Raw genomic sequence first — 18,184 nt, 5'->3', positions numbered from 1 at the left:
CAGGTATAGCGGCCTCAATGAGATCTGTATTCTGAGCCATCACAGTATAGCAGCCCTGGTGAGTTGTGTGTTATGAGCCATTACTAGTAGAGTATCCTAGATGAAATGTGTGTGTTCTGAATCACTGAACATTTAGTAGTCCTTTTTGAGAAGTCAAACGTTAAGTCAACTGTGTTACAATTGAATGTTACCTGCGTCTTAAATTCATATCTCTGCTGCAGCCTCATTAACTCACCCATTAACAGGATTTGAACTAACAGGTTACACAATAATCTCTGCAGCAGGGTTATTGACCCACTGGGCTGCCTTTTCCAACAGACTGTTGACACTAAAAGGCATGTAGGGTTAGGGCACTGGCAGTTCCATCTGAGGCTTGCCTGACCTAAATGGCTTGTCAAAAGCTCAAGGCCTGTTTGGACTATTCTACATTAGTCGGGAGATTTCATAATGAAGCTTTGAAATGTGCTAGACTTTTGGCAGTGGGACTCAGTAATCGGACATGGGCGAAGCAGAGGTTTTGAAACGCGCAAGACCGAGTAGACGGGATTTAAGTATATGACAGCAATGCCATCTTCTCACACTGTCAGAGGTTGGTGGGAAGAGCTCAGACGCTGTTCTTGCTCTGTACTTTAGCTCGCTGCAGAAAATGGCAACACATGTTTGTGCTTTCTTAACAGCAGCTCTGTTAAGAAATGCAGGTACTGTCCCGAAAGATGGCAGTCCTGCTAAGCAATGTGGGCATGATGCAATCAGCCCCGCTGTAAATATTTGGCATTGTGCCATGGGTACGGTATAGCAGCTCCGTTGATAAATTAGGCTACTTTGCCTGACTATATAGCAGTCCTGTTGAGAGGTAGAAGTACAGGTACAATCTGTGCCACTGAAAATACAGCACTGCTTCCACCTGTATCCATTATACCCGATTGTGGAGGTTGGTCAGACCACATGCCTAGCTTGCAATTGGTGTGCTTCTGTGATGAAAAGAAAACAAAGTATGAAATGCCCATGCTGCTGCAACTGTGCTGCCTCTATTAAAGCCAATGAAGCAGAAATGCAGCCCTTGTTTAAGACATTTTCATTTTACACAATACTACCTGTGTCGTAAAGCAAAGTGAAAAGCGTGTTCATGATTCAAGATGCTTTAACACTGTAACCTACAAAATGCAGGCATTTAAGTGGGCAAAACGCACATTCCCTTTTACATTCCTCAGAGTATTATCTTGATAGAATCATTAACAGAGGAGAGTGTTAAAAAAATGAAACTGACCCGGACTCATCCCAGTTGCTTCTTTCAAGGAACTTTGTCAATTACTAAAGTAAAAAGTGGATTTGCAAGCTTCTGCGAGCCAGGCTGTTCCCAGTGAGCTACATGATTACATGATTTATGGGGGTGCTGCCATAAATGGCCTGTGTAATTGGTACGCAAGGAAGAATTAAAAGGGCTGTGTTGACAAGATTTCTGTGTGTAAAAAGGCCCCATGCGCACCTTATCTGGAGGGCTGGGCATAACTTCAAATTACTTCAAATGATGTATATTTAGTTGTGGGTTAAGGGGTAAAGAGGGTTTTGGGGGTGAGGTGGTAGGAAAGTGCTTATGTGGGGGAACTCCCCAAATTTAAAAAAAGTGGTCAAATTCCGAAGTAATGCCTTTGAGATTATTTACTTTGAAGTAATTTCTTTCTGCAAATTAACATGTAACCTATTACGCTTCATACATAGGTATGGTGGGGGCTGACTGGGGGAGCACCAATACCTGGTGTACATTTCCATTCTACTAGGCCCAAACGATCTACCACCGAGTGACCCCATAATTCATAAACATATAAGGTTGCTGAGCGGGCCACCGCTTTATACGCTTCCAGCACGGGTAGTAGAGTTTTCCCCCCAATCTTACTTGTGAGAGAAAGGGCAAAGCCCACTCGTCTCAGTTTACAGTGGCTTTAATTCAATTGTTTGTTCCGTTCGCCATTCCCAGAGATCTGAATACCCCAGTGTTGACAAAGCATTGCCACAATCTTGTTTTTATAAATTGCTAGTTTGAACTCATTACTGTACTGCTCTAGGATTATAAACTGTTTCTCAATGCAAAAGGGTGTTTAAGCAGATGATGTTGCTCTACTCGCCAAGAGTATCCCAGTTCTTTTCACGCCAGTTATGGGATCATCGTGATCAGAGTTCTTTATTTGATTTGCTAACTCGTTAATGTAAATTAAAAATAGAAACCGGCCAATACACAGCCTTGGCGCACTCCCTTATTCACAGGGAAGGAATTGATATGTTCACCGCTAGTACCATACCCTACTTGACAGTTGACTCTGTATAAAGCGACTGAAGTGCACTCTGTAAACTGTATGAAAGTTCTGCCACATTGTAGCTCTGTCAATAGCTGTTATACAATATATACAAAAATAATAAAGTAGTTCTTTCTTCATTTTCACAGATTTAAAAATGAAAGAAACTATTTAAACGATCCTGTTCTACCGTATCTTGCCTCCTGCCCAAAAACACGTTGGAGGTTGGATGTAATTTTATTCCCCTTTGCCCAATCTTCCTGACAAGCCTACAGCACCCTTTCATACATTTTAGAAATGGATATAAATGTTTGTATTTATATAGGTTTTGGATATTTGCTTAGAGTAGGGAGGTGTTCGGGTCAGGGAGCAAGGGTATTTTTATGTCCTGTGGTCATTGCTGACCTCTTTCTGGGTGAGTGGCACACGATGGGTAGCAGTGTTCTGTTCAGTCAGTTCCTCTCTCCTAAGGCTCCCTTCATGATCCAGTCCAGGGATGGTGCATTAGATCCCTCAGAGGGGGAATCCCTCCAGAGTAGGAAAGCAAGAAGGAAGTTTGATCAGTGGTTAGTGATTTAAGATTTAATTTTGTTTGTTTAAAAAAGGGGTGCCGAAAATTACACACTGCTACATGTAGTCTGTTGGAAAGGGTAACCCAGCTCCTGTTGCATAGGAAGGTTTAACAACTTTTTTTATTTGCAAGTTGCCTAGCGGCCCTCTCCTTGCAGCTAATCTGTGGGGGAGATGTGCTAAATTGTCCCATCCTAACCTAGTGGCGATGACAATGTCAGTGAGCCAGATCAAGGAACGCCTGGCTTACACAAGCCTTCTCATGGGGATCAAGGAAAACGCTTTCTGGGTGGGACCCACATAGTGGTTAGGGGTGCAACTAGCCCAGAGCTCTTTATACACAAAAGACCTTGTTAAGGATGAGTCACTGTTCACCAAGCCGACAATAAAATGACATCAACTGCTTGTGGGTGGAAGGGCTCCCCCTGACCCCCTCCAGGAGTCTGTCCTGATACATTCTGGTTTCACCATCCCCGTCTTGTAGCCAATGCAGGATTTAACTTTATGGACTTCATTGATTCACGGTGCGTCACCCTTTCTCAACTCTCATGCTGGACTTCCTTTGCATCTTGTACTCATGGTGGCCCTGAATCATGCTGTTCCCATCTTCATCTTGGATCCTGGCTTGCAACATTATGTGTTACTGACTTCTGCAATTGTATTCGCGCTCCCCTCTTGCTTCTCCACTCTTTTTGACTGCTTACTCTCTGGTCTCTCCTCTCAATTTCTCCCTTTTCCTATCTCCTCCCCTCCTCCCTTAGCAACCTCGTCGATCTCCTCTCCTTGCTTGTTGCCCCCCCCCTCTCAGTACAATCTGAAATGTCATCAGGCCTAGTACGATAGTCGCTTGTTTTGTTTCTTCCCCTCCCTTTCTGCACCCCTCTCCCTCACCTTTTTGTTTTTCTCTGGCTCTACCAGAAATGTAATCAGGCCTAGTACGGTAGTAGCCTGTCTGTTTCCGTTTTCTTCCCACTCTCCCCCTCCCTTCCTTATCTAGGTCTTAGGTCTTGCACTATTTGAAATGTCTTCAGGCCGAGTACGATAGTTAATTTCACTTCCTTACTGTTCATGGACTGTAAGAATGTCATTGTATTTTCCCTTGTTCCCTCCCTTGCCTTGAAGCACTTTGAAACACTTTGTGTATAGGCGCTATATAAATAAACTATCATACCCAGTAGCCACCCCAGTAGCCACCATGTTTTAAAGTAGAACTGGTGTAGTTGTTACCAACTGCCTCCAGGATCCTGTGGGATCCCAATTATGATTTTTGAACCAATGGTGCACACAGTTAAAAAGACGCTGCTGCCCGTTAGAACTTTGGTTTCCACCAGTTTTTTCAAGAATGCACAAGTAACCTTTGAACCTGCCGTTACTGCCACTTCAGGAAAGCTGATGCGGATGTCAGTAGACCATTGCAGCAAAGAGACATGGGTGAACTTTTTGCATGGAGCAATAAAAAGTGGTGTTTGATTGGTAGAGCCCACTTTCATAAATGCTATTACCTGTATAATTGTATTAGTAGAAATAAAAAAAGCTCAGGCTATCCTGCCCTGACCAGTTGGCATTCTGTTTAAGGGCCCTAGAAATAAGGGCCAAGAAAGGCAGGTGTAGCACGCCACCAAGTCAGGAAAGCGATTACTTTATTGAAACCAGTGTTTTGTCAAGGTTTTAAAAAAGGCTGTTGTGTGAAGGAGCTGACATGACGGTACAAAGAACTTTGGTGAAAAACCAATGGTCCTCAATCAATCTGTTTCCGTGTGTGGCTCCATGCTTTGTTGTCTAGTGAGTCTGTGTTGTCCTTATCCCACAGGACACAATAGCATCCTGCACTGTGGACACCATCCGCAATCACCCTTTCATCTGAAGAAAGTGCAGAATACCACCCAGCAGACAAGACTCCCCTCTATGAATGAGAGTAATGGCCCAGAAAAGGTCTTGCTTGGTAGTGAGTCCCAGGAACTACAAACACAGAATCAGGTTGTGCCCATTAAAAGGCGGTGACCTAAAATGCCCAGAAGAGGGTAAAGGCTGAGTTTCTTTGTACAGGGATTCAAGTCTTGCCTACACCTGTGAGTGAGAGAGAGGAGATGGCTGCAGAAACCGAGGTCTCTAATTTCATTGATGCACATGAATTGCCAGATCTTGAAGTGGTCCTGCAAAACCAAATTTAATCTTTTTCAAGGGCGAGAGAGATTGGGTCCAATCGCAGGTGGAAGTAGATGCCCTTGCAAAAGAGAAAATCTATTGGCGGAATAGCTCTTTTACAGAGAGCCTGAGCTTTGGGCCCAGAGAATTGATAAATCCATTATAACGCACCTGTACACAAGTGTTTCTAGGAGCGACAAGGGAGGGAAGATAGACGGAGGACAAAACAAAAATCTTACTTGGCATTGTCATTCAGATCGTGCAAGTGCGGGGGGAGGGAGAAGGGCGGAAAGTGCTAGGGAAAGGGGAGTGCAATCGGCAGCATTGCTCTGAGTAAGTGCAAACAAGGGCAGCACGGCTCTGGGTAAGTGCAAGGAGGCAGGAGACTGTAGGGTTACAGATACACCCTCTTAAAGTGCATGGTAGGTCCGTAGACCGTCCAGAGGAGACTGGCCATGGAGGAGCCCGTTAACAGTGACTCTGTGAGGGTAGCCAGGCCAACAGTCAGTGCAGCAGACGGATAGCTTAGCAGGGGAGAGAAGGAGAGAAATCAGAGGCAAAAAAAGGAAGGTCTTGAGCTACTTCCGAAACTTCTGGTGGTCTGGCTCAAGTTTGGGAGGGGCAGGAAGGGCCATTCCAGACGGAGGCACCTGCAGAGGAGAGAGATCCAACCCCCACTCTCTGCCTGGAGAAGCGTCTGATCCTCAGATAGTTGGAGGTGGCTGAGCGAATGGCTGGAGAAGGAAGATGTTTTGGAAGAACGAGTTGGATGTAGTGCGGGGCCCAGCCACAGAAACCCTTGTGGACGATGCAGAGGGTCCTGAACTTGATCCTGTCAGTCCCCGGGAGCCAGTGGAGAGATTTCAGGCTGGAAAGATGTCTCTGAGCTTGAGGCCAAGGACAAGTCTTGCAGTCATTTTCTGGATTAGTTGCAAAGGGCGTAGAGTAGAGTAGAGGAAAGCAGAATGTGAAAGAGGCTGTTGTAGTAGTCCAGGCTGGAGAGAACCAGGGCTTTGGAGACAGTGAGCTACTGGGGGAAAGTTAGAAAAGGAAGAATACCGCTGAGGAGGTGCACCTGGTAGTGGGCCTTCTTGTCAAGGTCTGTAATGTGAGGAGAGAGTGGAGTCGAAGAGGACACCTAGGTTTTTTGCCTCACAGGAATGTGAAGGAAGAGTGCCCAAGGAAAGCGGCCAGAGTGAGAGGGAAAGCAGCAGCAGGGGTCCCGATGAGAAGGTTCTCGGTCTTACTGGCATTAAGGCAGAGAATGTTGGAGGTGCAGCAATCCTGCATCGCGATAGACAGGAATCAGCAAGAGAGGAGAGGAGGCTGAGGGGAGCCTGAAAGAGAGCGGAGTGTCATCCGCATAATACTGAAAGTTAGAGGAGAAGGTAGACTTAAGGTGGGCCAAAGGGGCCAGGTACACATTGAAGTGCCAGGGTGAGAGGTTAGAGCCTGGGAGACCCCACATGTGGAGAGAGAGAGAGAGAGGTGGTTGAGAGAAAGGACCAAAGTTGGACCTGGGAGGGTTGATCCAGGAGGAAGGACAGCCACTCCAGGGCCTGATCTGTGATGTCCAGGTTCTCACGGAGTCGATAGATAAGGATGGCATCGATGACCATGTCAAAAACGGAGGAAAAGTCAAGAAGGATGAGGACAGAAGGAAGGCTTGAGTCGATATTGGTGGTGAACAGGTCTTCACAGCTGTTCAGCAGAGCAGTTTCCGTGCCTGTGGCTGCTCTGAAGCCAGACTGATGGTCAGAGAGACAACCAACAGATTCAGTGTGGAGAGTAAGCTGTGAGATGGCCAGCTTTTCCAAGAGTTTGCCCAGGAAATGAGTGATGGAGATCAGGCGATAGTTTTCCAGACACGTAGGATCCGCTGAAGGCTTTTTAAGGAGGGGGTGCACAAGATGGTTTGTGGTGTCCTCTTGCTCAAAGCCCTTTCTGTTGAGGTTAGCTCACCTCCTTCCTTTCAAACAGACCCTCCCAAGTGCAAGCGTGTTATTTTCTCTCCTCTACCAGACTTCCTACCTGTAGTCCCCCAGGGCTCCATTCTATTGCCATGGCTCTTCAACATATATATATATTGGGCCCCTCTGGCCTACCTGATCTCCAGTTTCTCACCCAATTTCCAGTGTTATGCAGACGACACTCGGCTCTCCTTTAAGCTGCCATCCTCTACCTCGTCGTCCTCCCTCATTCTGCCTTACTGCTATTCAGGCCTAGTGCTCTGCCAATGATCCTTGCCTTAATGCCAGTAAAACTGAGATTCTACTCATTGGGACGCCTGCTCCTTGTTCCCCCCACCCTCCTCTCTGGCCTGACTCATTGGGTCCCATCCCCTCACCCATCTGTGAGGCAAAACACCTTGGGATCATCTTTGACTCTTCTCTCCACACATCACAGACCTTGCCAAGAAGTCCAACTTTAACCTCCACCTTCTTGGGGGCATTATACTGCTCCTCACCCTCCCCCAGAAGCTCAATCTCTCCAGAGCCCTGTTCCCTCTAGCCTGACTACTGCAACAGCCTCTTCCTCAATCTGCCTCTTTCTCCTTTCTCCAACTAATCTAATCTAGAATTGTCTGCAAGACGTATTCTTGGCATCAAGCCCAGGGACTGCATCTCTTCTGCCCTAAACTCTCTCTATTGGCTCCTGGTGACCGCATGGATCACATTCAAGACACTTTGCATCATCCACAAGGCTGTCTTGGGCCTAGTAACATCTGTACATCCAGCATTCCCTCCCTAAATACCTCCCATCTAGAGTCCTTCATTCCGCTAGTTCCAACTCTTTGCAGTTCAAATGCTTCTCCAAGCAGAGTGTGGGAGGTAGATCCCTCTCCTCGGCTGGCTCTTCCCTCTGGAATGGCCTTCCTTCCCGCATCCGACTTGAGCCGGACCTTCTAAAATTTCAGAAACATTTCAAGCCTTTCCTTTTTTCCTCTTCCTTCCCTCTCCCCCCTCTCCTGCTAACTCCCCCTCTACTGCTTCGATGGGGGACTGGTCCCTTGAGCCATACAGGGGCCAGACCAACCCCCACCAGTCCCTGCATCCTTTTCCCAGCACTTGCCCTCGTACTCCCTTTCCCAGACCAGCCCAACCTGGTGTTCCCTTCCTACAGCACTCCTTGTTCCTCTGGCACTTGCCTTTTACCTCCCTCCCCCAGCACTTCCCTGCCCCCTTCCCTAGGGGCACCCCACTCCTGCACTTCTCCCACTACCCCCTCACCCCTGCACTTACCAACCTTCTCAAGCACTTGCACAGTACGATTGTCAACAGTCCAATATAACGGTTATGCTCATGATTCTGTTGTCCCTGCTGCACCCTCGACCCCTTCTTGTCTTGTGGCGCCTGGAAACATGTGTGTATAGGTGCCATGCAAATGTACAATAAAATAAAAAATAAAAATAAAGTTCCTTTTGCAGGGCGCTTTTGCGTGAAGAAGACTGGAGAGAGGTTTTCTTTTCAATTTTACTAGGCAAAGATGTGGGTCCAGATTTGAACAATACTTCAAAACTTGTCACATTTGCCTGTCAAAAAACACAGGGCAATACCTTCCAAGATAACAGATGCCAGTCGACAGCCAGGTTCAATCCAATGGGAAGACGTGGCTATAACAAGGCCAAAACACAATCCAAACAGAACTGACCACTCATACCATCTCCACCCACAGCACACCCGGGTGAGATGAAGAATAAGCCGCCATTACCATCACTGGCGAAGATTATATCGGACAAGTGGGTGTTGTAAGTGATCGCGAGGGTCACACTATCGAATTTCTATATCAACCCCCCGCCCTTTTGCCCACTCCATGCAAGGTACACCACCCTTTCGCCCACTCCATGCAAGGTACACCTAGTGAAACATATGGCAATAGAAATCTGCAAGCTGCTCTAGAAAGCTGCCTTACAGCCATTTCTAGGGAAACAAAGGGAAAGAGGCTTCTACTCCCAGATTTTCCTAGTCAGAAAAAAAAAAGAATGGCCAGTGGAGACCAATATTGGATTTAAGGGTGCTAAACAAATTCATCAAGCGCATCAAATTAAAGATGACGACATTGCAAAATGTCCTCCACGACTTCCTAGCTACCCCGGACTTGGAAGACGCCTACTTCCATATTCCCATCCACCCTGCACACAGACATTTCCACAGATTTGTAGTAGGGGAAGTCACATTTTCAATTTAATGTCCTCCCATTCGGCCTAAGGCCAGCACCAAGAGTCTTAACTCTAACTATAACTCTACTCGAATAATAAAGCATCAGTGCGATATGGTTTTGGAGGTGAATTGACACTCTTTTATGGTGACCAGAGGGGTGAGGCAGGGATGCATCCTCTCCCCTCTGTTGGTCCTAATTTATATAGACAAAGTCACACAACACATTAGAATGAAATGCCTAGACCAACTGAAGCTTGGGACAGAAGCCATTCCAATGCTGCTCTTTGCGGATGATGCCACCATCCTATCAATATCGGCAAGGTGCTTGGAGATCACTTTGGAAGCTTTTGTTGAAATCATTTACAGAGCTCCATTCTGGGGTAAACACTGGAAAAACAAAAGCCTTAATCTTTCGGCATACATTTAAACAGTTTACTGAAATGCAATTGTATATTAATGGAACCTCCCATAGAGCAGGATCAATGTTATGATTATTTAGGCGTTGGACTCAATGATCAAGGCCATTGGACATCCCAGTTCATTAAATCTAGTTCCACGTTAGAAAAATATGGAGGAGCAATTTGGAGGTTTTTTCTTGGTCATAGCTGAGAGGCTGGGGGGCATTACGCTAGCCCTTACTATCTATGCTGCCCAGGCAAAATCTACACCGTTGTACGGTGCAGAGACTTGGGTACACGCAGCTAGCAGCAAACTGGTGTTTGCGGAAAGATGCTTCTACAAATGTCTGCTTGGTATGCCATCTGCATGCCCGGGTTACACCATTTATCTAGAGCTGGGCCTTAGGCTGATTAATGGTGATGTTGCCCTTAGGTCAACCCTTTACTGGAACTCAAAATATATTGTGAGGCAGTCATACACATTTTAGAATCCATGTCAAGAAATGTTAGATGAAATTGAACTTGGGTGATAACCCTTTGGGTATCATGAAAGGTACCATAGAAATGGTAAAGAGAGCTTCAGCGATCAGTCGAAGTGGAACTAGTCAATGCATGTAGTGGGTTGGCAATGGAAGATCTATACTTGGTTAGCAAACCATCTCTGGGTTTCGAACAATACCTAGATGTGGTAAACCCTCCCCTTGCATGCAGCCTGTACGTGAAGTTTCGACTAGGCTTATTGAATCTGGCATATTGTACAAGCAAGTGGTATACAACTGGAAGCAAATCAGGCCCTGGGTGTGGCTCAGCCAAGGAGTCTCTAAGCCACTTTTTTTGGTTCTTCTGCCAGGGTTATAGTGTGGCCATTATTTGGAGACAATCTGTAATTTACACGGCATACGATGCATGAGTGAGGCACTATTGCTATTTAGTCGTTCTAATTGCATGAACATGTATACTTTGTGGCCAACTACATTCATCGGGTATGGGGCACGATCTAGGAAGTTGAAGGCCTGGGAAATGGTGAATTAATTCACTTTGCTACCGTAATGGTGCATCTGGTACATCCCCTAATGTAAGGTCCCTGTTTTTGCACCCAGTTGAATTGCCACCTTTGAATATTTCATATAACAGGGAGTTGTAGAAAAGGTGCTGATACTGCCTCCCAGCTAGATTTATTAACAGGGATGTAGTGCCCAGGACATACTGCACAATAAAGTCTAATTTTGAGAATACCCGTAAAGATTGTCTTTTTTCTTTCTCTTTTACCAATGCTGCTAACATATCCATGAAACACATTTTGTGTATTGCTCTTTTGTGCGATTTTATGGGACCATTTAAGAAACCTGTAGAATTATATTGTCCTCTGTGTTGCAATATTTCAGTTTTATGAGCCCACTCATGTAATTTCTTTCACGTAAATGAAGCTATGCATATTTTGGGCAGATTAGAACATCATAAAGCATTATTGTCTTGTCACATTGGGAAGGACAAGGTTACTATTGTTTTTATATTTTGCGTGATTACATTAATTGCCATGCTCTGTACCATTCTTATGTTGTATTGTTTTAATCGTAAATGCTGATGACTTCTGTGTATCTGGCAAATGACGAAAAGTCGAAGCTATATGATGATAAACAACTAAGGGTGTCTGTTAAAAGAAATATTTAAACATGATAATTTTCTCTTTTCAATTGTTAATTGACATTGCTGACAATCTTGAACACATGCATAGTAGTTTTGTATATCAGACAGTGAAAGTAGATTTTCTGTTTTTAAGTTGTCTCAATATTCTTTTTTTCTTTGCAGCTGTACAAGTTACCTTTAAGTTTACATACGTAGACAAATATCCAGATGAAGCACCACTGTATGAAATTGATTCTCAGGAAAATATTGAAGATGTGGATGCTACTGATATAATATCATGTTTAGACCAACAGGTAAAATCACAGCAGAACCTATGAGCCAATCACTGATCATATTTAGAGCTTTCGTAAACCATACCAAAGTATGCCTGCTAGTGACTTTTATGTACCCGATGAAGGCCTCCTTTATTTCATAGACAACCACCACAGGAATAGCATGGCTGCAACTCTGGGGATTTTCCTCAGACACTGCTTCTTCTGGGGTTCTAGTGGAGTTTGTTACAATTGTACTGTGTCCTTACAGCTCTGAGGCTTGTCCGGACATTGGTGTATCGTGTCCCCACCCCCACACTCCTGATGGGATAAACTGGACGGGTCTGTTGGAGAAAAGAAAAGGGAGAATGTAAGAAGAAAAGAATAGATGGAGTAGAATAAGCACAAAACTAACAGATGGACTCATGAAAAGGTGTTTGATTGTTAGAAGATGAAATTGCACGATGTCACCATGAACTGACATCTTTGGCCCATTTAAGTCACTTTGTCGGGTTACAGCATGCTTCCAATGATTTGTGTGGATCCAAGTAGGGATCTAACACACCTTGATAGCTGTTAGCGACAAGAATTATGTTAATGTTAAAGGTATTTGTACCACACACAGTCACCTCCTGAGTGGTCCCGAGGCGCTCTGGCGGATCTGAAAAAATTCTATTTTGTAGGTACAATGTTTTGTAAGACCCTTTCCCAAGATGAATAACCTTTTGAATTCTGAAGCCACTTGATGTCTACAGACCGTTTCCATTAATACCTTTCCACTGCTTAGGTCTGGTTTAAAGAAGCGCTGTCACTAATGGTGAAACTTCTGCATTTGATTCCTGCAGGTAGCAGAAAATCTTGGAATGGTAATGATCTTCACTTTAGTGTCTGCAATTCAAGAAAAACTCAACGAAATAGTTGATTTGATAAAAACTCGGAGAGAGGAAGAAAAAGTAAAGAAGGAAAAGGAAGCAGAAGAAGCAGAGAAGGTAACACCATTGCTTGATTTTGAAATGTTTTCTGGTGTGTTTACTTATAGAGCACAATGTTTTGCCCAATGCTGGCATCATAACCCTAAGTATTAAATATAGGTGTAAGGGTAAGGTTGAATGGTTAAATGGAATGCACGAACCATGTGGTCTTCAGTTTGGTTTGCTTCTGAAGCAACACAGTTTGGGAATATATCTAGTATCTAGAGAGTGGTAGTTGCACTTCTACGCCTCTTCCCCAACACTTTTGTGCCTAAATCTCTACCTTGCGAAATATGGTTATTGGCATTTGGCAGGTGCAAGGTTCAGCAAGTGTTAATTGCATTATTTTAATTGGGTATTTTTCTATAAATAGCTTTGTGTATTTCCCAGAGTCATTTGAATAAGATCCTGTGAGCGATAGGCATCCAGTGAAGAGACTATAGCGCTTCTATAGATTAAGATTCATCCTAGCAGCTACCAATCTACCTTTTGTGTCCAGTTAAAGCAATGTAGGAAGGTCTAAACCGGCTCCATCTGCATATTCTGACGATGCCAAAGTAATTTGTTCTTCCATGTGTTGGTTCTTCAAGATGTTGATCCAGCAAGAATTTCCCCTCACTAGTCTTTAGCTTGGCAAAAATAGGGTTCTCTTTTTATTCAGAGGTGCTCGGGATACTCTTTCTTGGGTTGCTTTGGGTTACCCCCTCTTTCTTGGTGTGCCTCTGGATACCCCCTCTTTCTTCGGGTGCTCCGGTGTAACTCCACTTTATCTCGATGCTTTGATGCCCCCTCCTGGGGTGCCTCAGGGTACCCCCTCTTTCAGGGGTGCATTAGTGTTATCCTTTTCCTGAGTGCTTTGGTGCACCCTCTTTTTTGGGGGTGCTTCAGTAAACCTTCCTTTTTTGGGTTATTGTCTCTCTTTTACCACCTCCTCTTGGATTCTGACTTCTCTCGTGCACCCCACACTGGGATGACGGACCCTCTTTGGTGGCCCTCCGAGGATGGGATGAAAGGCTTATGTGATACTCAACCATGACTCGCCCCTTCAGCTTCCACTCATGCTTCCCTGGATCATCCCATCTCTCCCTCTTTCAGCATGGCTCCTCCAGTTGGAGGGGGTGCTCCAGCTACCCCCCTCCTCCAACCCCTTCCTCTCCCTGAGAAAACTGTCATAGCCAGAGATCCCTCCTATGGCTAGGTTCTGATTGGTTGGGAAATAGCCCTGCACGATTGGCCAGGAGGGTGTTTCCAATTTAAACCTCCAGGTAGTGCTTTTCTCATTGGTCCTTTTCAAAACTCTAGTTCAGTTAGTCTTTTATTAGGGGTTTACTTTTATTCTCTTTTTTAAAATGCCATTATTATTATTATTATTATTGTTACTGTATCCAACCCTTTAGGGATTTTATTTCAGTAATTTAGACCTATGTCTTTTCAAGTTCCCCACTGGAGATTTTGAACCCAGGAAGATTGGCTCGCTGAGAGTTGGGTCTTGTGTTAATGCCACCAAAGGGAGAGGCTAGGACCTTTCCTCTCAAGCTGCAGAGTGTCTCTGCCCTCTCCGGCCCTGCAGCAAACCAGCTTCGTTTCCACTTTGGCTTCCTCCCTTTACCCGTTCTTGGCTTTTTGTCAGCACAGGGAACCCCTGTGAGTGCTAGTTGCCAGGTAAAGGGGTGGTGGATTCTTTGGAGCGAAGTGTGGGACCCAATTCACCACACTGCAATGTTCAATTCTATTTATCTGAGGAGTTACTCAGTTTGATATCAAGGATGAACCTCAGTTTCTCCAATGCATTACTTGCAGGGGGTAGAGACCAAGTGTGCAGGCTAGAAGTCTGGTGTGCACATATGTTGGTTTGATCCAAATACCATAATTTCTGTTTTAGTATGATTCGGCTTTATCTGTTGCTAATCCTTTAATCTTTAGCTGAGAATGTTTGTTTGAGATTCACTCATCGGTTTTGCTTGTGGCTGGTATTCTCAGCAGGTTTTTGGTGTCCTGTGCATAGTCGTGCAGATCCAGAATGTGTGAATGCACGAGTCCTGTAACCATTGCTAGTCCCTGGAAAAATGCATTATACTTATCAGTTGATATGCTGGCCAATAGTTTTATTGTATGTAGTCCTATCGGGAACATTTAATTGTGAAGCGCAAAATGGAGTTAAACGTTGCCTTTTATCCAAGTTCCTAAGCTCCTCAAAGGAGATACTGGAACATCCATAACATTTTCCTTCAGACATATGGGCTCACCTTGCTGTAGCATAGATACCAGCATTTTGAAAAAATTGGAATTATATATGTGAGCATGGTAAGGATGCCTTGTAAGGGGGCCTTCCCCTGGATGTGCAACAAGCGCCCTGCACCAGTTCTTTCATCCTTGTGGCAGGATGTTATTTACGTTGCTTGGAGTTACTCCACTATGCAAGCTGCTTGCTTGCAGTTAATCCACCATTTTGTCCACTATACAGTGGTCCTCGGCTGTAGACTTCCTACTCGTGCTGCTCTCAAGTTTTGAGGTGCTCAGCCACCTTTGAGTGAACGCCACAATTTCTTTTTGGTGAATAACTCCATTTACGGCATTCACACAGCTGTGCAGTTGACTAGGAAACCATCCACATTAGTAGAGGCACGGCTACACTCAAACATGGTTTTATCCATGGATGCTATGAATTTACCATGCTGTTTTTACTGATGAATTCTGTTTATTTTATTGTTAAATGTGAGTTAATTGTAGGCCTGAAGCACAGTTTCATTTTAGGAACAGGCTTGCTTTTCTCTGTGTGCTCCCGTCCTTTCAATCACCGGGACACACCTCGGGCAGCAACCATTTCTACTGCATGGCTGTGCACAGCACTCCCAACGGCCACGCCGTGGTGTGCCTAAGGAAAGCCTGCCTGGCTCAGAATTGGACAGACTGGCTACAACGCTGCCCAACTCTCCACAATCACAGTAGCTCAAATGAATTAATGTTTCATTGGTCAGACTCCTTCTCTGTGGAAGATAAGATGTTACAGAGCCTTGGAACTTTAGGGATTAGAAAATATTGTAAGAGCATGTCAGAGGCATTCAAGGTAACTCGGGAGATTCACTTATAGCCTCTTCAGGTGAGATGGCTTTTTCTTTCCCCCCTGCCGACTACATCTTGTAAAACTGTAGACCCACGACCCTTACCATTGGTGGGGGTGGAGGGGGGAGCTGAGGGGCGTGGGAGTGAAACCTGAAAGTGTACAAACCAAACGTTCCCAGTTTAGTCAAAAGTGCATGAATTAAAGGAATGGTGTGGTCAGAAATATTATTGTCCCTATGGTTCGGCCATTTGTTTTTAACCATACGTTGATCGATCGTATAAACATTTCCTATGCACCTTACCGTCGTTTTCGTCTTTTGTACACAAGCGAAATCGGGCAGCAAGACGCGGCCTTCTCGTGATAATGTTATCAGTTGCCGCATTGCCCAGGGTGGACTGCCTTTGCGGCACTAAATCATATCCCCCGCCCCTGAACCTGACATCACCAAATCATTGATATTCTCTGCCTTTCTCCCTGACGTTACTGGGCAACGTAGCCAAACGCGCCCAGCCGTCACCTACGCGACTTATCGCAGGATCCGGAAAACAACACTAATCGTCTCACAACACAGCACGTCACAATACGGAATGTGAAACTGTACTTTAAAAGGAAACAGCAAGACTGTACAATTGGTAAAGTACATTTATTTCACAGTAAATGCTTCGAGAACATTCAGCGATTGACATATTCAATCAAAATGGAACTTTTTTTCTTTGCTCTCAATCCGAAAATGTTTATCGTGAGTCACGCGCTGTTCCTTTTGGGTACACAGGATGTTCGTTTTGGGTAAAAGAAGCACTTTGTTCGCACAGTGAATTGCAAGGCTTGTGCATCAACTTGGCAGTAGATCACAGTAAAGGTTATGTTGGTCCTAATCGCTGGGCGATCGTCCCAAAAAAGAGTCAAATAAATCCAGTGATTGATATGTGGCTGCAGCTGGCGGTTGAAGAAACCATCGGTTGGGGTCTGGAATAGATGACAATTGCAGAATGACAGGATGTACCTGTTTGCAAAACATAAAAATCGAAATGTGTCTCAGCCGATCTTTTACAATGAATCATTTTACTTATTAGCACAGATGTGAAACAATGTGAACAGAGCGAACACAACGTGGAAAGTACTTCACTATTTGCTTCCAAGTATAGTGCAATGGAGTATGTTCAGCTCTAAACGTAATGCGGTAGCTGAGGCAACAATCCGAGGTGCACAATGTACTGATTTATTAGCGTTGAAGCAGGGGGAACTGAGTGGTTGTCTACATGCGTGTCGATGCTGGACTGCCCATGTGCCCGGTAGAAAGACCAGCACACAAAGGTTGTACTTGCGTTTCATTGCAATATGCCACACAGGACGAACGAGTACAATGTAACCCAGCAATAATGGTCAGCTAATGATATTTGGACTAGTTATGGTATAAAATCGTCTAAAGTGAAACTTACATTATATTCAGCATTTCCATTCTCTTGGCCTAATGCAGACTGTAACGCAGGCTCCGTTCGTATCAACGATTTTTCATAAACTGAACTTACATGTACCTAAGTCCAGTTTTGGAATGGACAAACTTATCATATCTTAGGTTATTACACCCCTCCTTCAATTTAATCCCTTTTGGAATGGTCCCTGTCTCTCAAGGTCAAAAAACAATAGAACCTTATACTGTGTGTGCGACGCGTGGGCTTCCTCAGCTCGCAAGCAAAAATTCAAAGCTGGTGACCTTCACTCACAATGAACAAACATTCTTAGATTGCAACATCTCTTGTCAATGCATCCATGAGAACTGGAATTGTGAAGCACGGGCACAGGAGGAAAAATTTGGGGGCTGTCACTGCTCGCTGTTTGTGGCGCTGCTGAGGGGTAGGGGAAACTTGGCAATGACAGAATGCGCCCTACTCCAAAATTGTAGTCTAGGAAACACAAAAACGGAGTCGAAGTGTGTCTAGCAATAGCCCCACCTCTGCTTATGTCACAGCCTCCTACCCCATGGCATGTTTTCACAGTCAGTACTTCTTGCGTGCCCAGTATCTTATGTAGCCTAGGTCTCATCCCTTTTGTGTGACGAGCAGTTATTCAGTGGCTTGGGTAACAGTATGGTAAGGCAACTACCAAAACCCAAAGATTCTTACACACCGTTATCCATCTGTCCCTACCACGATCAATGAAGGTCCCACAGTAGCTCGACGAAACTGTGAAAGCACAGTTTTGCATTGTATGGCAATCATAAAAATTTTACTATTTGAAAAAAAAAGGACGGAGGATAAATTTCAAAAGAGAAATTGCATACTTAATTTGAACACTTAATAAAAACATTGTTGGTAAAAATAAAAACAGATGGTAATCATTTGTACCGGGATTTGAACTGTTCAACAAGCTCTGCTTTGGGTGGACAGGGCATGTTGGCAATGTTTTGTGGCAATGTATGTGTGCTCTGAACAAAATTGCACGCAATTCCATGAGTATGCATCTCCAGGACATTAATAAGGTATTTCACAAAATCAAATTCCATTTCCTCATATACTGGCTTGACCACCCATTTTTTGCTTCTTTTCGTAAAGGCCATAGTGTAGCAAAGCATCCCTAAGTTTCCTGCAGTCCTAGATTGTTCACTGCCTACATTCTCGTTATGCGCTAATACCGCTAGTAATGTCCTATATTTCATTCCTCCGATGCCGAAATGCAATCTCTTTGGC

The 18,184-nt window shown here is 44.6% G+C and overlaps 1 protein-coding gene across 1 annotated transcript in view; it reads left to right on the top strand.

Annotated features, from left to right (window-relative positions):
- RWDD1 (RWD domain containing 1) overlaps positions 1–18,184 on the top strand; it is a 279,324-nt gene that overhangs the window by 86,670 nt on the left and 174,470 nt on the right. The window contains exons 3-4 of the mRNA XM_069606657.1: positions 11,374–11,504; positions 12,308–12,451. Of these exons, the coding sequence (XP_069462758.1) occupies positions 11,374–11,504; positions 12,308–12,451 (275 nt within the window). The remainder of the gene's footprint in view (positions 1–11,373; positions 11,505–12,307; positions 12,452–18,184) is intronic.

The sequence above is a fragment of the Ambystoma mexicanum genome, chromosome 4p (genome assembly GCF_040938575.1).
Source record: "Ambystoma mexicanum isolate Mex_15411 chromosome 4p, UKY_AmexF1_1, whole genome shotgun sequence".
Classification (NCBI taxonomy): Eukaryota; Metazoa; Chordata; class Amphibia; order Caudata; family Ambystomatidae; genus Ambystoma; species Ambystoma mexicanum.
This window is presented reverse-complemented; position numbering and strand designations above follow the sequence as displayed.